The sequence below is a fragment of the Anser brachyrhynchus genome, assembly GCF_964034855.1.
Source record: "Anser brachyrhynchus genome assembly, chromosome: 11".
In the NCBI taxonomy this organism is placed as follows: domain Eukaryota; kingdom Metazoa; phylum Chordata; class Aves; order Anseriformes; family Anatidae; genus Anser; species Anser brachyrhynchus.
In genome coordinates this window covers 4,928,937-4,941,948 of record NC_137706.1, presented here as the reverse complement: position 1 = coordinate 4,941,948, position 13,012 = coordinate 4,928,937, and the positions used below count along the sequence as shown (strand labels likewise).

The 13,012-nt window shown below is 40.0% G+C and overlaps 1 protein-coding gene across 2 annotated transcripts in view; it reads right to left on the bottom strand.

The window, feature by feature from the left end:
• Positions 1-13,012, bottom strand: part of LOC308201163 (neuronal acetylcholine receptor subunit alpha-7) — a 44,058-nt gene that overhangs the window by 19,701 nt on the left and 11,345 nt on the right. Inside the window, exon 3 of one of the 2 annotated variants that reach the window (XM_080608128.1) lies at positions 910-954. The exons of the other annotated variant lie outside the window; for it this stretch is intronic. Coding sequence (XP_080464254.1) covers positions 910-954 — 45 coding nt within the window. The remainder of the gene's footprint in view (positions 1-909; positions 955-13,012) is intronic. 2 annotated transcript variants of the gene reach the window in all.

Genomic DNA, 13,012 nt, shown 5'->3' with positions numbered 1-13,012 from the left:
ACAGCTCTCTCTCTAGTTAAACTTAAAGAAAGAAGAAATTTAAAATACTCTCACAACGTTCTTGACTGTTCTACTGTCTGTTCCATTTATTAAAAAGTGCGTGACACTTACTCCTACCCAGTAACGTCATCCTTGAGTTAATGGGGGGCAAAGTTCTCTGCTGTGCTATCTAGTGGTGGCAACAGAGGTATGTTAAGTCTGAAATAAGGTCTGAAAATTCTGTGACAACTGTAGCAGCTAAACATTGCATCAAAAGGTAAAATAAAGCTACTGCTTGAAAAACAAACACCATATGTATGCAAAACAAACAGGGAAACCAGGATAAAAATATAGTGTTCGCAGCTAACATTAGGAAGCTGAACCTGTGTTCCAATATATATTTGTCATGTAACTGAGAAACAGAATTTGGAGAAATAACCTTAAAAAATCTCATCTTTACGGTTAATCTTTGATGATGATTGATGTTTAACAAAAGCAGTATTTTGAACATGAAAATAGCATGTCCATCTTAATTAAAATTCTCTTGCAGTTTCCTAAAGAGATAGACTGAAAGCAAAGCAAATAGTGGATTTGTTGAAATGGGTGATAAGGAACTTGTACCTACGGTTACTGGAACTCTGGACATCGGTATCTTAGGGTGGTCAAGAGTTTTTAGAGTGACTAAATCAAGGCCAGTAAGTTTGTGACATATCTAGCTGTGGTGACTCAAATTCATAAAAGTTTTCAAAAACACGTGAAACAACATCAAGTCCTAAATCTCAGCCTTGCAGTTTGCCATTCACTTCAGCTTTGTATACTGTGTGGTGAGATACAGAACAAAAGCTTGAAAGCTTCCTAAAATTCACACCATCACAAGATGAAATGTGAAGACCAAAGGAGGAAAATCTTGCTTTGTTTCTCAGAACTCACCATTTGTAGCCAGATATTTGTTGTTAATACCTGATTCTTTTCATCCTGAAAGGAAGAAAGAAAGGAGGGGAGAAAAAAAAAACAAATGACAGCTTAGTATCATGTGGCTAACACTAGTAAATACAGTCAACTATTATGGAATAGTTGTGCTAAGGTACCTTTTAAAACAAAAGGAATCATTGCCCCTGCCTAACTGCATGGGAAGTTTTCACAGGTAGTTTTTAATGTATTTCATATTACTGCTGTCAGTCAAACTGTTACTGGAGGGTATCTTTCTGCCAGATTTTTTCCTGGGGCTCCTTCTTTAATAGTATCTCAAAAGGCAAAAGAGATTATCAGAGAGGTTGCCTATTTCACCTTTGCTTAGGAGCAGCCCTCTCACTAATTAACCTTACACACCAGACATACACAGCTAATAGAAACAACATTGAACACAGGACGTGTGACTAACCTCAGATGACAGGTACTGAGGCTGTATCGAGTAGCTTCTTAACAGGCAAGCAGCACCACTGGTTTCAGTGGAACTACACATCGAAGTGTTCCATCCCAGTTTTACCTGAGAAGGGTTGTCGGGGCAGAACATTATTTTTGTGCCTGGAAGTTACAATTTGAAGGCCTTACTGCTCACCTCCTGTGACTGTCTGATGTAAGCTCAGGTGACAGAATTGGCATCTTAATGCTGCAGTTAACTAAGGGGATGAATTCTTCATTTCTCAGACACAGGGAAATGCTGGTGATCTTACTCCTCTGGAGGTACCAGCAATTACTCATCCCTCAAACTGTATCAGCATCCACCTGGGTTGTGTGAAGTGAATGGAATATACCATATACTGTCTGTGTTCCACCCTTTGAGCTGAATGCACAATCCCTGTCCCAGCAACAGCCAGAGCTTCATTTGCAGTCTAAGGAAGTGAGATAGCAAGTTTCGGTCACCTGTACAGCAGGAACTGTCAGAGTCGCTTGTCTATCTAGACCTCTGAATTTAAATCTCTCTCTCTTGAACTTAAATTTTGTTCCTAAATGCCCCAATATGGCCAAAAAAAGATTTAATCACATTTCATACCAAAACAGCTGTCTTTTTGATAATACTTTTTACTAAAGATAAATACTCTTTTGCTGTTGCTTGGTGGACTTATAATTGAACAAAAGTTCCAAGTGATGTTTAATTTAAGTGATATTAGATTAACACTACAGTAAAGAGTTACACAGCATGCAAAATCAAACACAGTGCAAGGAATAACAGTATTTTGAAAGCAAGTGGAGCCTTTTGAGGAACAGCATCGGTAAGCGCATGCCAGCATTACTACGTTGTGTGTAATCTGAACTAAATGTATGACATAGAGACAAGTAAAATATTTAGGTGAAGATCAGTAATGTGATTCAATAAAGTCTGCCCTCAAATGCACATTCCTACATTCATTTAAAATAAAAAATTAAATAAAAATTATAAGGAATCACAGACCACAGGAAGTGATTCAGCACTTTTCCTATTTTCTGCTTCATCACCTCCGTGAACCTTACTTTTTCACTGAATCTTATCTCAAGTGAACAACTCATTTAAATGGCATCCTGGGGAAACAGGCTTCTTTAACTCTTTGGTACCAGAAATACATTGTTAAGCGTGCTGAAGACATTGCTGAAGATGTCAGCCAGGCAAAGTAGAAATTAATTTGTAATAGTAGCTGTTATTCTCTAGCCATGCAAACATTAACTTGATGCCTCTCTGAGTAACCTCCATATGGTATAAGAGCAAAATAAAACTAATTTACATGGGATCTTTAATTAATGAGTGAAAGAAACAATGCTTAAGAGATCATTCATACCATGAACTGAAGTCTATAAACAAGTGTTGCAAATAAGGGATATGTAAAGCCTGTATATGTTTCTATTCATCATTTTAGGACAGACATAAACACCACTAATGATAACAGCATGTAAAGTTCAGTATCATTTTCTCAAGGCTCTGTGTATCATCCCAGATGAACATGCCAAGTTCCTATGACATGATGCCTGATCTATTGCACCTAAGCAAAGCTAAGGGCACCACTGCTGTGTGGCTTCACCACAGGACACAGTAGGTTTGCTGCTCTGCGCAGGTCTAACTGGCTACACAAAGGTGCAGGGCAATTCAGAATCCATTATGTTGTGGGAAACTTGTTTCAGGACGATTAGCTAAACGGCATGTACTCCTGCACTGTTAAATCCTGAGTTAAACTCACATTTTACTCCCAGTGTGATCTTTTTCTACACACAAATGGCTCCAGCTTTAGATAAGTGATGTTTTAAAAGTTCCCTTTTGAGTAGCAGGAAAAGACTGCACTAAAGCTGGAGCGCTGCTGATGCTCAAGCTAATGATATGCCATGGGGATTTATTTTGAAGCCCTGAGTCTACAGCGTAGTCAGATGAACTATTTCTGGAATACCATAAAAGAGCTCTACTATCAACCAGCACACATCACAGAACCAGGCTAGAAAGCTAGCACTCACCAGTGAAACTAGCCCAGCTGAAGGGAACAGCAGCCCTTTAATCCAGCTGTGCTGCTGGCAGTTATTCAGCTGCCTGCCACACTGCCTTGCAGCTGGGCACATGGGAGAGCCATCCCAGGTTGCCTGCAGGAGACTCTGCAGACATTTTCTGGGGCACTAATCCAGCCACTGAAAGCCAAGAGTTATTCTGAGCAATAATCTTTCATTCAAAACCTGCCTGAAATTGAGTATCTAGAGAGTACTAATTCAAAAATAACTTTTACGGTGAAGACAAGCCCTAGATGAAGATGGACCATGCTGCTTTCCTGGTGTTTCTTTCTGGTATTTTAAATGTTTAGAGCCTTAAAGAGTATGTTTGATCAAAATAGCTCCCACTAGGATCACTATATTTCAGGATCCATCAGTGTTTGAATCGTAAATCCTATCACAGCTCCTCAGCTATAAGAACTCGTTGCATGCTGTGAGTTGGTTTATAGCATTTATCCTAGGAGCAAATGGCTTCCAAAATTGTAGTCATTATTGGATTGACTCACCCATTGCTAGAGGAAAGCTTCTGATTTAAAGGCTTTGTCCCTTTCTCCAGGCCCAAGTGAAGCTGGTGGAGGTGGGGCAGAAGACATTCTACAGAGTTTCCCCTGTCTAGGGGACTTTTTTGGATACTGTTTTAGAAGCTTTACAGCAAACTGCATTATTATCATTTTTCATCAGAGTTGTGCAGTACTTCACCATAAAATGATGAGTGGGCTTGAAATGTTCCACAGAATGTCACCATTTCTTGTTGCCTCGCAGTATTTTATGAACACTTTGTAAAAAGCGTAGAATGCCAAGGTGAGGCAGCTCCTGTTACAAACCTTTTCTACTATAAAGGGGCAAAGAAAAGACCTTGAGACATTCTCAAATGCTGGGAAAATTAGTCAGAGAATGAGGCCAGTAACTATATAATGTAGTCTGGACTGGTATGGTATTTTTTCCCATGCCAGCTATGTTAGGTTATGTGCTGTGCAGGTGGTGGTACTGGACAAGTGGCACAGCTCACGAGGAGTTAGGTTTCATTTGTGCAGGGGGAAGTTGGTGGGAGGCTACCTCGGTCTGCTTAATTCATAATTGTAGTCATGATTTGTGATGGCAGATGGCAGCTGCTACTGGATTGATTATCACATTGTTTTATGGTAGCATGATTAATGAAGGGAAAGTAGTTGGCATCAGGAAGACTTGAATGGTCCTTCACTCATTTTTGAAGCTAGAGGTACCAAAATTTTCTGTAAGTTCTTGCAGGGAATTGCACTGTCTCTGTTCTTTCATTTCCCGTCTGATTTTGTCTGCCTTTTCATTTTAAAACAGTCTGTCAGACTGATCACCTTTGGAAGCAGAGTATCAGATTCTCACATTACCCTACCCTTACTCTATGGTCAACAAAATATGCAAAAGAAGATACGTGGAAATTTGACAATGCTTTGGGCAGGACATTAGCCTGGGCAATATAAACTTTGTAAGGGAGGGGACATTATCTGCTTACTTTCAAAGGGATGTCAGCTTATTTAGCATCCACACTAGAAAAGCCATCCAGCAAAAAGCAAGGGGAAAAGCGAAGTAAGCCTGCATGACTGTAGACTGGCATGGAGGTGGTGACGTGCAAGTAGCAAGAAATGAATGCTTCCCAGAAGACTTGCATAAAATGATGTCCTAACTAAAATCTATTAGCAGTAACTCTTGCACTTCAATTCTTCATTTATTTCTACATGGTTAAATGTCACCTAAATCACAGAAAAAGTAAGACCTAAGGAAAGAGGGCTATGTTGCTAATGTCACCAGAGAGTTTATTCACAGCACTGCAGCTGTGTCTGGGGTTCCTGGGTGAAGATGGTTGATGTAGTCAGGGAGCAGCCACTCCTACCGTGTCACCTCTTCGAAAATATACTGCTACCAGGGGGCTGCCATCATATTCCCTTCCCTCTTGAAGAGAAGAAATTAAATATTTATTTAATGACAACAACAAAAAAGAAAAAATACTTTTTAGTGTGGTAATAACATGCATGGTGAAAAATGCAGAATCTACTTCCTGCTCCATAGATTTTATTTATTTATTTCTGAAACAGAATAGCATGAACAGGAGAACCTGAAAGCATGACAAGAAGTGTCATAGGACTGCAGAGCATTGGGCTGGTGGAAAACTGAGGGTCAACAGAACCATCAGCACAAACCATGTCAGTTTTATAATTAAAACCTTTCAACAAAATCCAGTCCAAGTTAGCAAACTGCTTCCAGATGACTGGAATGACTTTTTTTTTTCAGAGAATGAAAGCTTTACAGAAAGCTTTTTTGCTTGTCACTGCTCATACGCTAGAGTCTATTCAGCTCCTTCTGTTCTAATCTCCAGACACGCTCACTCATCATTTATGTTTCTCAGGGCCAAGATAGATAGCACATTTCTGGGCATAGGAGGAAGCAATGCTGCTGTCCATCAATTAAAATGCTCCTCTGTAGGCACCTTGGGTCTGAGGAGAGACCTGGTGTTTATATGCACTGTCATACTCTCTATAGAAAGTCTTTTCCCCTTCCCGCTCCCTCATCTTTCCAGGCAATGCTTGTCCCTGTTTTGTCCATTTTCTGCAAGACTCCTAAGAAAATTCCCATTCAGAAGAGTTTAGTATTTTCTCCCCCATAAGTAAGCTAAAGATTTTCAACTAGTGAAATGACTGACTACAGTCACATTTCCTAAATGCTTATTTTTAATAAAAGCATTTCCTAAAACCAGTTAATCTCCTTTCTTTCTGTAAAAACAGCTATGTTAACTCTTCAGACTGCATCAGTCTTCTAAATGTTTTGATAAATAATTACATACAGCTGTAAAGAAAAAAAATCACTTGCTTTGTTGAAAAACAAGTTAGTAAGTTCCTGAATTCCATTTTGAGAAATATTTAACTAAATCAGAATTTTCATAAAAGATATGTAATTCCAAAAACCTTTATTTATTGATTCAACATGTGAAAGGGCCTCAGTTTTCAGAAGGACTTTTAAATTGTACCACTGTTCACATCTGAGAACCAGAAGCCTCTTACATGGCTATGAAAATTTTAGCATCAGCAGTCTTTGCCTTCACAGTTGAAGGGTAATTCATGTAATGCTTCTATAGAAACACAGTTAATATGATTTGGCTTAGAGCCTTAACTCTGAATGAGTTGGCATAGTAGTGGCATACTGCAAAACTCTTAAGGTTAGTTAAACACAAGTGTGCAAACTGCAAAGTAAGCAACAGAACTCCTCCTGATAGCAGCAGAGTCAAGTTTTCACCCCATGATTTCAGAGAAAGCTTGTTGTGCATTTCAAGAACCAGCATTATAAGGCTTTAGAGACACAGCTTGCTTCCAGCCTTCTTCAGCACCTCTTTGAACTGCACTTCGGTTACTATGAACCTTAATAAAAGTTCCTAGAAACATGTTAAGACATCCCTCATTATTAGCAAAAATGCTAGGTTCCTGACCAACATCTCGTCACAAGACCAACGTTCATAATTGCAGTCTGAAATTAAGAATGGGCTGGCAGCCAGTGAGAGACTGGTAAGGCACTTCCAATATAGATTTTCACTTCTGTTTGCTTGAATGTTAGCCTCTTAAAACCAGAAGGTTAATTAGTTCATTAGCTCTTACCTCACTGTCTCAGCACTTGTTCATTAAATATTCTCAGCATCTTCTGTCAAAGTACTAGCACCTAATGAAGTTTTATCCCACCTCATTTAAAATCCTGCCATGTTTAATTAGTGATGGAATTTTTGCATAACACAGCTTGGGGTTTTCTTCCTCTTCCTTTTTAGGGTCACACACTAAGCGCTGTATAAAGTGAAAAGGCCTGAATACTTAGAGTGTTAATTCTGAGAGAAGGGCCTGGAGGGTGAGTTAAGCACTCATATGGCCAGTTGGCAAAAGATACATCTACTACTAGCTTTTGGCTTCTTTTGGCAGTTCTCTGATGCTGTCAGATCAAGCTGCTGTCAAGTGGAGCTAAGATTCACGGAAGCTATCGGGCCCTAACGATAGAGCAGACATAATCCCTTGTATAAGCAATGTGCTGAAGATCATATCTGAGAGCCCAGCATTGAAGCAGTGCCATAAATTTGGAAGAGGATAAAAGAGGATATAGAATGAGCTCCCCAGCAAAGCCAGATCCTAGATGGGCTCCATAGCAAGCTGCTCATGTAGCAGGAAATTGGAAAGGAAGAAAAAGTCAGAGAAAAGCCTAGGAACGGGGAATTCCTTATCCTGAAATGGTCCTTCTGAGTGGTGGACACCTGATTATCACTGTGCTTCACTTTCCTGTTTGAAAGAATGGGCAATAATGCTTCCTCAGCTCTGTGCTATATGTAAGGATAAAGACACTGAAGCCAGCAAGGTGCTCATGTATCTTATGGTTGGAGCTGCAGGCATGCTTTTAGGCAGCCATAGCGACAGGATGAAGCTGAAGTCCTCAAAACTTTATGGAGAGAAGTGGAGGGGCTGGACTTCCCCATTCCTGCACATCCTGCTGGTGCACAGTGGCACCCTGCGTGGCCAGCCCCCAGGAGAGGCCAGGGCAGCATGTGGTCCAGCCTCACCTACCTGGAGCCCGCCTGAAAGCACCGCAGTGAGCTCACATTCTTTCTAACATTAAATCAATATGCAGGAGAGACTTGCAATTCTTTGGTCTTTGTGTGCTGAGGTTAGTGCTAAACTTCTGTGTTAAAGTCAAAGGTGGCCCACTTCTTAGGAGCGCTTACATAATTGAATTTTGCCATCTCGAGGATAAAGATAACTATCAGTTATTTAAAAAAGCCAGCCCAACACTTCTGCAGAGACATTGAAATGAAAATTGCTGCTGCTTGCCAAGGACTGCCTGTAGTCCTTAGGTGGAGGCAGTAGCAAGTCTTGATCTTGAAGACTGTAATAGAGGCTGCTGCCTAGTGGGGCATGTTTGTTACCCCTAAAGCCTAAGGAATTGCCTACATTTCCCCTGCTAAAAAGCAAGATTTATTAAAATGCAACCTGGGATGGAATTAAGGATTATTTGTTGTTTTTTTTTTTTGCGTAGGAATAAAAAGCCATGTGGAGAGTTGATAATGTGAAATAGGTTTTTAGGGAACATAAAGGGGAAGAAAAAAGCTGCCCTTAATTACAAGTAAAATTCTGAGGGTTTTGGGTTTTGGTGTTTTGATTTGTTTTTGAAATTGTCCCATATGTGCTCTGTTTTGCAAGTCTGAAAAACTCCAGTGGTTCCTTTATACCATTTGGTCTTACATGCTTTTTTCAAGGAGCAGCCTGTGCTCTCTCCCCAGTTACTTTGTCCTGCTTTAAAAGAAAGGCAGAGTTTGTTCAAAACAATGTACAGGTCTTCTGGATTGATGCAAGTGTTATACAGCAGCCAAACTGCTGGAGAAGGAGCACAGAAGAGCCATCTTAGCTCTGGACAGAGCATCTGAGCCTACTTAAAACATGGGAATGTGTTTCCATTCCATTTATACCCTGACAAAACACCTGACAGTTGTGACTGCCATTGACTGTAACAGAGCTTTGTCCTGGCAGTGGACTTGAGACTTATTTCCACCTAGTTTCACAGAAAAGAAGTGGAGATTACAGACGTGTGTAACAGGCTCATGATGTACCATTTGTGTTACCATGGAGATGTAATTGTAATAGCAGTCATTTTTCTTTTTCAGTACTTCATTATTAACAAGAGATTGTATTTAGATTTGAACACATTCATCCTTGCAAAGACAAGCAGGGATCAGGCTTATTAAATAAGCAGAGTACAGCATAGCTAGGAACATACTTCAGAACATCTTGTGGGAAAAAATATTCTTTTGAAGAGCAAGAGAGGGAGGGTGAATTTATTTCAACTTATGAATTCCCATGATTCACTGTAGGTTTCACTCAGTTCAATTATTAAATATAGCATAGACCTAAAAGTGTCGTTGCATTTACCGCAAACATGCTAAGTAATAACTGTATTCTGTCACCTTCTCTACAAGTAAGTCTTGATTCAATTATATTCCAAGGCGCTCCCATTGAGAAGACTGAACCCTGCATTACTGTTCAGTACTGGCTCTAGGTGGTGGTTACCATTGCCAGTTTGACACGGATAGGCACGCCAGCTCCTAACGCATGCTGGGATCTGGCAAGTACAGACAGTTCCCCAGACTAAGAGGGAATAGAAGAGCTCCCATAGCCTTCCTCCCCAAACAGAGTTAAAACGGGAATTGAAGCCTTTGAAGCTGATGTATTTGCCTAGAGATGAGCTGCAAAACACAGAAGTTGAAAGGTCAGCTTGTTACACCCTGATGTAACAGTAATGCTAAGATAGACTTATATCTAGGGGATTCAACTATATTTTATTCTTGCTTATCAATTTTAAGTCACGTATGACTTGTTATTAAGTCTTCCTCCTCAAAATGTTCAAAATCACAGGGAAATGCTGTTATAGCATTTTTATGTAGTAAAATATTGTGGAAGGAATGCAAGTGATGTCTTCAAGGAGAGAAGACAGGGTTCGTGGTAGAACTAGAAGCTGAACACAGAGCTGCCTCTTCCTCTCCCTCAATGTGATCAGAGCATACAGCTCCAGCACCAGCCCGTTGTCAGTATTCTTCTATGCTCGTTTGTGCAATAGAAATTTCCACAGCTGACCAGAGCATGTCAGCCGTGTTTTAGCATCAGTGCACATGCTAAAACAGCAGTACCTCTGAGGCACACACCAGAGCCACAGAGACAGAGGCATCTGACCAGGCCACAACCATGAGGAACAGTCCACTGCGAATGGACATAGTTAAAGCCAGCTTCAGAGGACCAGTTAGCAAACTGCCGTCACTCATCTCAGACAGTCTCTCCGGCTATGCTGTTTTTCCTCCAACTTTTGAAATGTAGGCAAATTAAGCAAGAACTCCCCAAATTTCTGTAATAATAAACATAAACCAATATTCTAGATGTCTGTAGATGTCTCTAGATGTCTCAAGGTCTCTGTTCAATCCAGGATACAGCACAGACACATCACCATGGCTATTAGAAAATACCCTGGAGAAGGGTGAAATACGAAATACATTGCTTATCCTGCTGGATGTCTCTGCAGCTCTTGGCACAGTGGTCCACAAAGTATTACAAAGACACCTTAATCGCCCAGGAAGAGAGGATGAATCAGCATTGCATAAATCTAGGTATTCCTCACCCTACATCTTGTCAGGGACAGGTTTTAGAATCAGAATAGAATCACAGAACCATTTGGGTTGGAAAAGACCTGCAAGATCATCAAGTCCAACCATCAACCTGACCTACTGAGTCCTATCACAAAACCATGCCCCTTAGTGCCATGTCTCGCTTTTAGTGCCATTATTTTTTTGTTGTTCAGATTTATGTTGCAAGAAGATCATGGCTACACATTACTTTTGAGTAGACACAGAATTGACATCACTTCTCTTATATTAAGAGACAAAATGAATGACTTAATGGTAAGCCCCCCCACCCAGTGATTTCTCTTCATCCACTACCTCACTGTGTGTTTTCAAGAAGTCTGTAGGAACTTAGATGTCTACACGTCCTCTCTTCATTATCAAGGTTACTTCAAGTTAACCACCAGATTCAGAAATGAAGGGGGAGAGTAGGTTAGGCAAGGAAGGGAGAAATGCAGATGCACGGAAACAGTCTTCTTTTACAGGGTCTTCATTTTAAAATTTCCCTGAGAATCCATGTGTTCCTCACTTCTCTTTAGTGTCTATACAGAGTCACTAAAAAAAGATGTTGATCAATGAGCTTGGCTGAGAGGAATATGTTGATGAAAATCACCTGTGTGTCTTTCTTCACAAATGCAACAAGCGTCAGAACACCTACATGGTCCTTCAGGCTGCTGTCTGTGGCAACACAAAAGAGCAAACTCTCTCCTATGAAATGAACATTTCAGCTGATGGGGTCAGAGATAGAGCAAAGTCTACAAATTCCATAAAATCCGTGCTTATCTGAATTTCTTGAGCTCAGTGAGTGTTTCAGTCAAACTTAGCAGTGCTCATTACTTTTATCGTTTTCATTCTTGCCTTTTGTACTCTTGGTGGTGGGGTGTGAAAGGTCTGCTTCTTTCTTCTCAGATAGTCAACTGACACAACTGCATAGCTATTGAGAGTAATTATGAGGCTACCAACAACAGAAATCTCTTAATACTCACAGCTGAACACAGAGAACAATAAAAGTCCCAAGGGGTAGTGTTGTATAAACATGGGCATGGGTCCACCAACTTTGCGCGTGGTTATTGATCATCATGTATGTAACGTAGGGATATGCTTACAGGCCATGCAAATACATCTTCGCATCACTGCTAGAGGATTTTGGAGGGACAAACTGGATAGATTTCATATTCTTATGTTGCTGCCAATAAAATCTTTTATGCCATGCACTTCCCAGTACAGCTAGTGTTGAAGCCTTTCTTCTTTACAAATTGAAACCTTTCTTCTTTACAAATCAAATTCTGGTTTCAGTGAACAGCCATGCACATGCGATCATAAATGAAGGTTAAATCTGAATTTAACTGTACGTTAGGCTTCTTCTAGTTATTCTTGGAAAACAATCTATTTTAATGTTAAATAACTTAAAAATTCAAAATAAATTAGTTGACACTTGATTAAGGAAGCTGAGGCGATTCCAGATAAGTAAGGGTTAAAAATGTAAATATTTGAGGAAAACAGAACATTAGGTATAGGACAGGAAACAGATGTACAGACAATGCATCTCGAAATAGGACATGTACGGGCAATATATCTCGAACAGGACATTGGAATCCAAGATAAGAAAATAATAAGCAGGAGAATCGGCGAAAACCAGTCCTTGCGGTTAGGAAGAAAGCTAACTCAGCAGAATCCTGACCAAGGGTGAAAAGTACACTGTGAGGAAGACTTACGGCCTTCCTCTCTGAGACCACCGACCACAGCCCGACGACCCCTGCCCAAGACCACCGAGAGGATCTGCGCAGACGCAGGACACAAAAAAACTAATTAGCATGAGAAGCGAGAGTAGGCGGGGTTAGATAATGAATATGTATAGGCGTTAATAAAATATTCATCACTCTGCTGTATAAATTTGGGAAGGCTTTTCACTTCGGGTATGCATGACAGGCGGAGAGATCCCCTGTGCATCCAGCGCTGCTAATAAAGAATATATCACTTAAAGAAATTGGACTTCCGATCTTTGAATCACACTGAAAATAATTGTTTAAGTGTTTGAAATTCTAAATGAATTTTAAATTTTATTTTTCTATATATGTGCTTGTACATATATGCTGTGTGCTGCCTGCTGCCAACCCATTGTGATACTTCCCCCCACACCTTTTTTTTTTGTTTACTTTGTTGTAACTCAGAGATATATTTAGCTTGGGAACAGTTGGATTGCTCAGTAGTCTATTCAGTCAAGCATGGTGAGGAGTTTACAGAAACTGAAGAATTCAAATCTGTATCATCTAAATTTGAAGTAATTAACATTTAAATGTTTCTATGTTAATATACTCTTCATAGATAGAAAATTGCTTGCAATCCTTTGGCAATGCTTTGTTCAACTGTTGTCAGCACTATTAGTTTGCAAATTACTGAAAACTTTTTATAGTGTATGCTTTTCTG